Source organism: Physeter macrocephalus, chromosome 7 (genome assembly GCF_002837175.3).
Source record: "Physeter macrocephalus isolate SW-GA chromosome 7, ASM283717v5, whole genome shotgun sequence".
Classification (NCBI taxonomy): domain Eukaryota; kingdom Metazoa; phylum Chordata; class Mammalia; order Artiodactyla; family Physeteridae; genus Physeter; species Physeter macrocephalus.
This window is the reverse complement of record NC_041220.1, coordinates 67,597,684-67,608,799: the sequence shown is the minus strand read 5'-3', so window position 1 is coordinate 67,608,799 and position 11,116 is coordinate 67,597,684. Positions and strand designations below refer to the sequence as shown.

Genomic DNA, 11,116 nt, shown 5'->3' with positions numbered 1-11,116 from the left:
GAGAAAGCCCTCGCACAGCAACGAAGACCCAACACAGCAAAAATAAATAAATTAATTAATAAACTCCTACCCCCAACATCTAAAAAAAAAAAAAAAAAAAGGAATGAATGGAAGTTTCTTACAAACAGGACCACATATGACTCTTAGAATCTCGTATGGTGCCTACCCCAGTATTCAAATGGGTCTCAAATATTTACTAAATCACTGTCTGGTAATAGAAGCAGCTTATGTATGTGAGAAAGAAGTCTTGGAAACCCTGATTGTGGATAATTTAAATCGATTCCCCAAACATAATTCTTTTCCTTCAGTGAGAAGAAATAAAGATTACAGTAAACATTTGTTGTGATGAGACTAAAAATACACTTTGGAAGATGTTTACCTGTCTCTCCACACCTCCCACATACACATAATACTCAACAAGAAATATAATGTATTGGTAGTTTGATTATGTAAGATATACAAAAATATTTTTTTCCAAATTTACTAAATTTGGTAGTTGAGCATTCAAAACAGTTTGTGAGAGTAAAATGGTGTTATTTTAATTATGTATTTTCCTCCCAAGAACAAGGAAAGAATGTTCCTTTTTGATTTACAAATTTCAAATAGTGGCCGCTATTTGACTTCTGGGGCTCCTTTTAATAAAGCATGCAACCAATGATCCGGCCCAGTGAAGTCTTTCTAAATAAGCACCTAAATATGAGAAACCTAAAGCCAGTTTCTATTCAGAGTTGGTCAAAATCTGGAAAGCAGCTTGTGGCTTCCTATTTTAGAATTTTTGACTCTTCTTTGAGCACTTCTCCCCACTTAATAGTAAGTAGGAGGTATAAAATAAACAAGGACCTACTGTATAGCACAGGGAACTATATTCAATATCTTGTAATAACATATAATGGAAAAGAATCTGAAAAAGAATATATATCTATATATAACTGAATCACTTTGCTGTGCACCTGAAACTAACACAACATTGTAAATCAACTACACTTCAACAAAAAAATAGTAAGTAGGTGGTCTTTATATTATTTGGTGAATGTGGACTCCTTTTCTCTTAATGTCTATTTGACAGGCTTACTCCTCTCACTTTCTGTCTCTGTAGAGATTAAAGAAAATAAGTATTTTGGGAGCTGTAAAAAGGATCCTTAAGTGTACATAAATGCTAAAGTAAGTGATTATAATGACAATGAATCACTTCCTTTGTTCCTGTAGGCCTTTGTATTTCTCCGACAAGATAGTACCTTCATAGATTGTCTGCTGGGAACATTACCCTAAAATTTCATTTAAGACAAAGGAGACTAGAAATTTTTGTCATTAGAGATTAAATATAACCTTATCTTCTATACTCATAAAAAGGTAAGCAGTCCATTTCTAATTATTTTTCTTGAAAGATTACAGATAGCAAACCACTTTGTTCATCAACTTGATTCCCTTCAGTTGTCCTAGACTTCTGGCAGGGTCTCACTTTACATTATATTGCATTTCAGAACAGAGCTTTTATTCTGAGAGCACACTGTTTCTCAGCTTCCTCCTTAGTCTGCATTTGAAGCAGGACATGTTTATATTTCAAGATTCAATATTCTAGTCATGAAATAAAACAAGTGTAAGAAAATTTTAATAACCTGTTTTCAAGCAAAAATCAACTCTCTAGTAGCACAAATATGAACTAGTCACTAAAAACTTTTTTTTGAATATTTGTTCTAAGATTAAAGGCAAGCCAAAAATAACCATAGGGTGAGTATTTTTGTTCGAAGACTTTCATGCAAGCCAGTAATACCCAGAGGGTGAGGCAGTAAAGGGTAGTGACTAAAAGCACATCAGGCTCTGGAGTCAGACAAACTGGGTTTGAATCCTGGCTCTGCCTCTCCAAGCTGTGTGACCAGTCTTGAGGATTTACTTTACCTCTTTTTGTTGTTGTTTATTTTTACTTTACCTCTTTATCTTCTGAAAAATGCGGATAACAAAAATACCTACAGTAGAGGAGTGCTGCAGGAATAAATAGAAGAGAATGCAATAGAAGTGCTTGGTGCAATGCCTGGTACACAGTGAGTAATCAATATATTTTAGTTATTATTATTCTCAAATACCACATAGAAAGGTGGTAGTTTTATTAATTAAATAATAAATATTATTTTATTAGCAAATAATCAATTACTATTTTATTAATTAAACATTGTTATTAATATTAATTAAATAATAAATATTAATATTAATTAAATAATAAATATTATTAAATGTTAATTAATTTTTAAAATTTTAGTAAAAGTTTTACTATTTGTGACAAAATATTCCTAAAAATATTTTTTAAATGAAAAAATATGAATTCCTTACCAATACAAGGATTTTAATGTTTTCTTTATATGCCTTATTTATTTTCTCAGGGAATTTCAAAGTCTTTCCATTTGTTACAACTACACTTAATTTTTAAAAATACTACTACAGTTATTAACGAAAAAGAGATGTTGATTAAAAGTAAGGTCTTTGAATGAATAATAAAGAAAAAGAATGTCCATATATTTTGTTAGGACAACTGGAACAAGTTCCTTACCCACCAATTAATTACTTGTAATTATATTTACAGTATTCTAGATTAAATTGTCACTGGCAATCTCACAGGCAGTAAGACAGTTTTATTAAAACTAAGTTTCAAAAAGAGTAAGTATATAATGAAGTGAGAACTCTTAAATACTCAGGTTACATTTTAATTGATTCAACTCTTCTGCCAAGCAATTTGGCAATTGGGTATTCATCAAAAGCCATAAAAGTGTAAATACCGTTGGACCCAGGAATAACCCAGAAAAGGTTACACATGAAGATGTTAATTGTATTCTTTTTGGTTTTTTCCCCCTCTCCCTTTTATTTTTATTTTTTTTGGTAACAGCTGTATTGACCTCTCAGACAATTCACCTATTTAATGTGTACCATTCAATAGTTTTTAGTATATTTAGTTTGCAACCATCACCACAATCAATTGTAAAATAGTTTCATCAAAAAGGAACGCCAAAACTTTTACCTATCATTCCCCAATCCCATCTCCATCCTCAGTCTCAAGCAATCACTAATCTACTTTCTATCGATAGATTTGCCTATTCTGGACATTTCATACAAATGGAATCATTATGCTAAGTGAAAGAAGCCAGCTACAAAGGACTGCACATTGTTTTCATGGGTCATTCATATTACACCATATTTCAGTACCTCCTTATTATGGCCAAATAACATTCCATATTATAGATATACCACATTTGACTTACACTCGTGTTGTTTCACCTTTTTGGCCATTGTGAATAATGCTGTTATGAATAGTCACGTACAAGTCTCTGTGTGGACAGGTTTACATTTCTCTTGACTACATATCTGGGAATGGAATTGGTATTATTTTTTTTTAAATATTTATTTATTTATTTATTTATTTTTGGCTGTGCTGGGTCTTCGTTTCTGTGCGAGGGCTTTCTCTAGTTGCGGCGAGCGGGGCCACTCTTCATTGCGGTGCGCGGGCCTCTCACTATCGCGGCCTCTCTTGTTGCGGAGCACAGGCTCCAGATGCACAGGCTCAATAGTTGTGGCTCACGGGCCTAGCTGCTCCGCAGCATGTGGGATCTCCCCAGACCAGGGCTCGAATCCGTGTCCCCTGCATTGGCAGGCGGATTCTCAACCACTGCGCCACCAGGGAAGCCTGGTATTATTCTTAAAGTAGTGAAAATCTGAAGCAACTTCATGGTCCTGCAGTGAATGGTATTGTGCAAAAAAATGTTGCCGATGTGTTATAGAAGGAAGACCATGTAGCAATAAAGCCCACGTAAGAAAGACTACGTGAGGTGAAAAAAGCAAAATACGATCCACTTAAAATCCTTCCTGGGCTTCCCTTCCCTGTTCTGTCATAGGGACCTGCCCCCTTCCCCAGCCTTCAATTCTCTGAGGACCAAGCCACACTACCTTTCCGAGATTTTTAGAATGTCTCAGCTCTAGTCTTTGCGCTTGTTGTTTCCTCTGCCTGTAACACTCTTTCCCCAATTCTATGCCCAAGTGGTTTCAAGTCTCGCCTTAAATGTCTCTTCCTCACAGAAACCTCCTCTGATATCCCTGACTAGGCTAGAATTAAGTGTTTCCATAGCAGCCTGCAATTTTCCATCTTAATACTTTTGATACTGGTAATTGTTTATTCAGTCAGTAATAAAATATTGAGAGCCTCTTACATGCAGGAATACAGGGTGAAATAAAACATGCAAGATCCCTGCCATCCTAGACTTTATATTCTAAGGAGAGAATACAATGTACAAGTAAGCAAATCAACGTAGTGGGTGATTTTAGATAGTGATAATTAGCTCAGTGTTTGGATTGTAAACTCCATGAAGGTAGAAGCTATTTGTCTTGGTTAATTCCAGCTTGCTAGAGCTTATTAGCCCCTGGCTCGCTGAATAAGCTTAAAACAAATTTAAGTGACTTAAAATAGGCATATAAAAGACAAATGGAAACACAAATCAACTACTTCTGTAAATGGTTGAGTTTGAGGGTTTTCTTCTCTTTCAAAACTTTCTGTAATTCTACTCTTCAAAACGATTAAAAGATGAGCAGCATTTACCATAGGTCCGTAAAGGAACCCCAAATAAAACACATTTATATGTCACCACTCACTCGTTAAAGACCTGGTAATAAAACCTACTCGGAAATACTCAGATGTGTTGGTTAAGTGGATAGAATTCCCTTGGCACATTACAAAGCAGGTTCCCTGCTGCCAGCAATATAATTTACTGTTTTAGAAGGTGCTTGAGACTATGCTCCCTGCAATTTCCCGATTTCTAATGCACTTTAGAATCTCCACCCACGACGTGGCAGCGAAAAAACCCGCAATTCTATTTACACGTCAATGGTAAGAAGAGAACACAGAACTTTTTGCGAGGTCAACAAAGAACGCAAGATCTTTACACAACAGATCGCGGCCCTTTCCAACAAATCCTTTTACAAGCCCCAGAGACAAAGACAGGCTGGATAAAACCACGTAGCGCTCGTTTCGGCCAGAGGAGCATCCCTATAAGACCCCACCCCCAAGCGAAGCGCTCAGCTGCTTCTTTCTTCCCTGGGGCGCATGCGCAGCGCACTCTCCGGCCACCACACGCCTCTTCCAGCGAGCTGAGGAGGCTCTTACGTCACCGTGCAGTCGAAGAGGAAACCTTCCGCTTCTCCAAGGAAAACGAGTCCACGCACATTTAGCTTCTCTTAGCCCTCCTCCCATCCCAATGCCAGAGACTTTCCCAGCCCGTTTCCAACAGCCCAGCTTTTTTCCGGACTTCTCTGTACGTTCGCTGGACGGAGAAGGCGGCGAGGAGGAAAACGGGAGAGGGTCCAGAGGCCAGTTCAGTGTTGTTTACAAGGAGTGAGCAAGTCTAAGAATCGGTCCGCGAGGGCGGAGCCGACGAAGCCGGCACTTCTTTTTACCTTCCCCTCCTTCCCCAGCTTTCCCCGCGAGCGGACGCGGCAGCGCCTCTGTCTCGTTTTTTCTTATTTTTTTCCCCCCTTTTCCCCTTCCTTTTTTTTTCCTTTTCCCCCTTTCCCCCCCTTTCACCATTTCCCCTCGGAGGCGCTTCCCCCGGGCAGGGGCAGAGCCGGTCTCACCCCCCGCCTCTCCCCGGTCCCCGCCGCCCTATGGCGAGAGGGAACCCACTCCCCACCCGGGCACAAGCGGCGGCGGTTGGAGGAGCGGGACCGGCGGCGGCCTCAGGTCCGGGGGCGTCATGGAACTAATTCGCTGACCGACCCACAGGCCGCAGCCGTGCGTCCCGCTCGAGCGCCAGCGCCCGCGCCCTCCGGCCCGGTTCCCCCTCTTCTCCCTCCTCAGTCGGCCCCGTCCTCGTCCCGCGCGCCCCATCGCCGCGCGCTGAGGAAAATGAGGTGGTAACGGGCCCCCGGATGACCCCTCGTCACCACTGTGAGGCCTACAGCTGTGCCGGGGAGGAGGAGGAGGAGGAGGAGGAGGAGGAAGAGGAGGAGAAGGTGAGCGGGCGGAGACGGGGGGGCTCCACGCGTCCCCGCGACCCGCGCGCGAGCCCCCTGCAGCCCCGCGCCGCCGGCGCGCGCCCCTCGGCTGAGCCCCGCCCCCGCCGCCCCCTCCGGGAAACCTCCCGGACGCCTCTCTGGTCTCCTCGCGCCTACAACTCAGGCACCTGCCCAGTTTGGAAACGGCTCCGCTGGGTTCCCTTTCGGGCCAATTTTCCCGTCGGCGACTAACTTTCTTGTAGCAACAGCAAGCTGCCTCCTAGTGCGCGTTCTAGGGTCCGCGAGCCCGTGCGGTACACAAAGAAGGGGACACACCCCCGCCCCTAGATATCGACGCCTCCGCGGGACCCGCGGGAACATCATTCACATTGCAGAGCGGGCGGGGTGGGGGAGGAGGACGGATGAATGGGGTGAGCCGCTGCGGGAGCTCGGGGGAGGGGCACGTTTCCCGGGGTTGGGGGAATCTGGAGAAGAGGTGAGCTTTGAATTGCATCCTGTAGGGCAGATAATACCGGAAATTTGAAAAGAGGGCAGAAGCCCCTCTGCCGAGCTAGAGGTTCCACTGCAGATCGTTTTGTTAGGAGTTGAGAATTAGATGGCAAAATAGTGGAAGGTATCGCTCCGGAGGTAGGATGGAATCAGACTGGAGATCTTTGAATGTTAGGCTAAAGTATTTAGCTTTTATTCTGTCAGCGGGAGACAATCAACATTTGAGCAGCAGCAGTGTGGCTTTAGGATGTTAAGAATAACACTTGTTGAGGCTTATTATCGGAGAGGCATCGTTATAAGTAGTTTGTAACTTACTGAATCTTCACGGGGCAGGTAGTTCAGGAGCATTTTACGGATGAGTGAAACTGAGGCTCCATAAGATTAATTTTCACACTAGACGGCAGCTAGAACCCGGTGGCCAGAATTCCAGCCCAGGCATTCTGTGCTATACAGTCTCTGTCCCGGAACAGATTAAAGTAGCGTTATCTGCTTCTGGCTTTTCCAGGTCATTTGTGGCAGAGGAAATAGAAGGGAACAGGCAAATAGATAAGAAAGAAGGAACAGGATTCAGATTTGCTAGTCTGGGACCATACGCATCAGAGATTCTAAGCTTCTGGACTAGAAGAAGTTTCTCAATACTGATGAAGAGCAGACTAGTAGAATCAGCGTGTGTCGGGAAGGTGCACCGGGATGGTTTGCAGTTAAACTGAGATAAGTGAGTTTACATGGCAATGTGACATCCTAGTATCAGTAGTTTAGAATGGAACTCTAAAATGTTTCTTGGTCAAGATTGGAAGTTTAAAGTGTGTGTACATGTTTTATTCTGATTGTATACTACTTTAAAAATGAAAGGTATTCATTTTTCTGTCCATGTTCCTTCATCTTTGAAGGGGACTTAATAATAATACAGACTTAATAATTATACCCTCCTTTGTGTTCTAGGAGTTAATATGGCATAGTACTTTGAACAATACCTGGCCAAGTAGTAAGCACTCATTGTATTTTGTTGTTAAGCACTTAACAAGTGTAAGCACTTATTATTATTTATTTGGCACAGTGCTAAACTCTGGAGAGTGTTTGCCATCAAGGAACTCATGGTTAGTAGGAGAGACCAGCCTACAAATAGTCAGCTCTCACGGAGCAATTAAATGCAGAAGTAGAATTATGTTCAAGTACATATGATGCAAATGACAACTCTGTAGGAAGGAGAGTGCAAGCTAGAGAAGGACATTTCAAGTTGAAAGAACAGTATGTGGAGAGTCATGGAGATTGGGATAAAGCAGGGTGTTTTAGAATTATAAGTACCTGTAGTTCATTATTAGATTAAGGCTGTAAAGTCAAGGAGATAATAATAGAACATGAGGTTTTTGTATAGTCAAATTAATAAATTTTTATAAGGGGAACTACGATCCGGAAGTCAGCACCAGTACAAAATTATTAATGGAGTTGGTGTTTTGAACATAATAAATACAATAATTCCATGTTAATGAAGTTGTTTCTGTTGTATACCCGGCACTGTGCAGCACTTTTCCTCAGAAGAGCAAGAGGCGCTGTATGCTGCTTTGTAACATAGTTAATGCTGTACAGTGTTTTATAAACTATTCACTCAGACATTAAGGTATTTGATAAACATAGAGGAAGAAGCAGAAGCGGCAGTTGAAAGAATGGGAGGAGAAATGTGAAATGCTTAAGGTCAAAGTTTATGGAATATGCCAACCAAAATACCAAACCAAAAATGACAAACCAAAATGTTTTTTAGTTCCTAGAGACTTTTCTATCTGAGCATTCAGAATTCTGAATGTGACCATTAATGGGCATAAAATAACAACATAAAACTATAAAGTTCTGTTATTTAAAACAGTAAATTTATATTTTTAATGTTTGTGTTTTATTCCTTAGCAGGATTCATTTTTCATCTAGCTCAAATAATCTGTTTTTAAACATTAGAAAGCAGGCTTGTGGATTGTTAGTAAAAGAAGTAGAATTCAAGCCAGCGCTTTCTCCACTGTATCATATCATATTTTAAAAAACAAATGTAGAACATTTTCTCATAAATTATGGTTTCTGTTTTTGTTTTGCTTTTTCTGTGTTGTTAACTTGTAAATAATTTCAAAAAGAAACTATCTGGATTCACTTATTTTCAGCCTTTTACTCCATTTGTTTTATCGTGTCTTCCCTCCCCTCATCTAACACCCCCTCTCTCTACAGCATTCATTATGGCCCTTTACACCTAAATTTTTCAGTGTGTATTTCCTGAGAGTAGGGATATTTTATAGAGTCACAGTAAAGTTACCAACTTTAGTAAATTTTAAATTGATAATTTACTTTTGTCACATCTGTCCAAATTCTCATTATGTCAGTTGACCCCAAAATGACCTTTATAGCATTTTTCTCAGCAGTACAGGATCCAGTCTAGGGTAAGGTATTGCACTTTTATTTTTCTGTAGCTTGGAAAATCTGGAACATCCCCACAGGTGTCCTCCATCTTTTTTGTTTCTCACTTGTATTATTTATACCTCATTTTTTAAAGTTTAAGGAAATTTGAACTCTTTTTTTCCTTTGTTACATTTCCCTATTGTGAGCAAAGAATGATTTCTTTTCTTCTGTTGATACAGTGTGTTACATTGATTTCTGAATGTTAAACCAACTTTGTGTTCCTGGGCTAAATCCCACTTGGTTATGGTATATAGTCCCTTTTTTATGTTTTCAGATACAGATTGCTAGTATTTTGTTGAGGAATTCTGCATCTGTATTTAAGAGATACTGGTCTGTAGTTTTCGTGCTGTTGTCTTTGGTTTTGGTAGCAGGATAATAACTGGCTTCATAAAATGAGAAGGCCTCCTCCCCTATTTTTTGGAAGAGTTTGTGAAGAATTTGTGTTAGTTTTTCTGTAAACGTTTGGTAGACTTCACCAGCCAAGCCACTGGGGCATGGGCTTTTCTTTGACACTAGTTTCTTTACTAATTCAGTCTCTTTAGTACTTGGTATATGACTATTCAGCTTTTTCTGTTGTGAGTTTTGATAGTTTGTTTCTATGTGTTTGTCTTTTTCATCTAAGTTGTCCAATTTATTTGCATACAATTGTTAATAAAAATTTCTTTATGATCCTTTTTATTTCTGTAACATAGGTAGTAATGTCCCTTCTTTATTTCTGATTTTAGTACTTGATCTCTGTTTTTCCTTGGTCGGTGTAGCTAATGGTTTGCCAACTTTGTTGATCTTTTCAAAAAACCAACTTTTTTGGTTTCATTGATTTTTCTCTGTTTTTCTGTTCTCTACTTCCTTAATTTCCACTCTGATATTTATTATTTTCTTTCTTCTTACTTTAGGTATAGTTTGGTCTGTTTCTTCCAGTGTCTTAAAGTGGAAGGTTAGAGTGTTGACTTGTGATCTTTTTTTTTTTCTTGTTTATTGAAGTACAGTTGATTTACAATATTGTGTTTCAGGTGTATAGCAAAGTGATTCAGTTATATATATGAGATCTTTTTTAATATAGGCATTTACCAGTATTTCATTGTTTCCTGTAAGTTTTAGTATGTTTGATCTTTTTTATTCATCTCAAAGTATTTTCTAATTTCCCTTATGATTTCTTCTTTGACCCGGATTCCTTTGTTTTAAAAAAGTTGTTATATCATCTAAATATTTGGAAGTCTTATTTAAGGACCTTAATTATAGAAGATTGAAGAACAAGAATCCCTTGAACCTGATCTTATACTTCTTTACATGATTCTATCCTATATGTTCCTCTCAGGTCCCCCACCCATCCTACCCTAAAAGTAATCTTCAAAGGAATCATTGTAAAGGAAGAGTAATTACTAGGGGCAGCCACCCATTGGGGTATGCTGAGAAGGCTGGCAGATCCTGGTGAGCCACCCTGCTGGAGAGTAGCTAAAGGAATGAAATACGTAAGTTTTGACAGGAGTTAATCAATTACAGACCAAAATTAGGTTTAGAAGAAGTTCTTAGAACCTGTGAAGTTCAGTCTCCATCCAATATAGGTGTTTCTTCTAAATACGTCTAGACAGGTGAACATCTATACTCTGTTTCTGAGGTTGATATTTATGTTTGCATTCGATGAAGTTGTAGTGACTCTGTTTATCTAATTGTGGAGAATTTGAGAAAAGTACTAATGCAACAGAATTGGAATCTCAGAACGTCTAAGCAGAATGTAACAGTAGATAGAATTTAACAAGATGACTTTTTTTTAAGGAAAAAATGTATTTAAGGTCCTGAACAAGGATGTAATGCCCCTCTCCGCCCCCAAAGGCACCAAAAACCCATACAAAGTGAGGTGGGGCAGGTGGAGGGGAAGTTCACCTAAGAGTTACCTTAGAAAATCTTAAGAGTTTTAGTTGAGCATTAATTTTATCTGAATTGATAATGTGGTGTAGCCTCTAAAAAAATAGCTAATGATCTTAGACTGCATTAGTAATTAAACTGGTGTTAATTTAGAAGAGCAAAAATCATGTCATGTGAGAAACTCTTGAATGGTTTTTCAGCAATGCAGTGGATTAACTGGTGAGCATGATAGCAGCCTTTAAACATTTGAAGAATTCACCTGTGAAAGAGATTAGACTTGGGTTTGTTTGTTTTGGTTATGGTTTTTTGTTTTTGGCCCCGAGGGTTGAAATGAGCCTTC

At 39.4% G+C, this 11,116-nt stretch overlaps 1 protein-coding gene and 1 long non-coding RNA gene across 4 annotated transcripts in view; one reads left to right on the top strand and one right to left on the bottom strand.

Moving 5' to 3' along the window:
* LOC114486530 (uncharacterized) overlaps positions 1-5,322 on the bottom strand; it is a 14,069-nt gene extending 8,747 nt beyond the window's left edge. Inside the window, exon 1 of the long non-coding RNA XR_003680392.1 lies at positions 5,141-5,322. This is a non-coding gene — a long non-coding RNA (uncharacterized lncRNA). The remainder of the gene's footprint in view (positions 1-5,140) is intronic.
* Positions 5,323-5,457: 135 nt separating this feature from the next.
* CCNI (cyclin I) overlaps positions 5,458-11,116 on the top strand; it is a 32,933-nt gene continuing 27,274 nt past the window's right edge. Inside the window, exon 1 of one of the 3 annotated variants that reach the window (XM_007125047.4) lies at positions 5,458-5,985. Coding sequence is in view for 1 of the 3 variants with exons in the window: in XM_024115353.3 (XP_023971121.1) it covers positions 5,902-5,985 (84 nt within the window). In the remaining 2 variants the exon portion in view is untranslated. The remainder of the gene's footprint in view (positions 5,986-11,116) is intronic. The other 2 variants (XM_055086041.1, XM_024115353.3) reach the window with 2 other exon arrangements.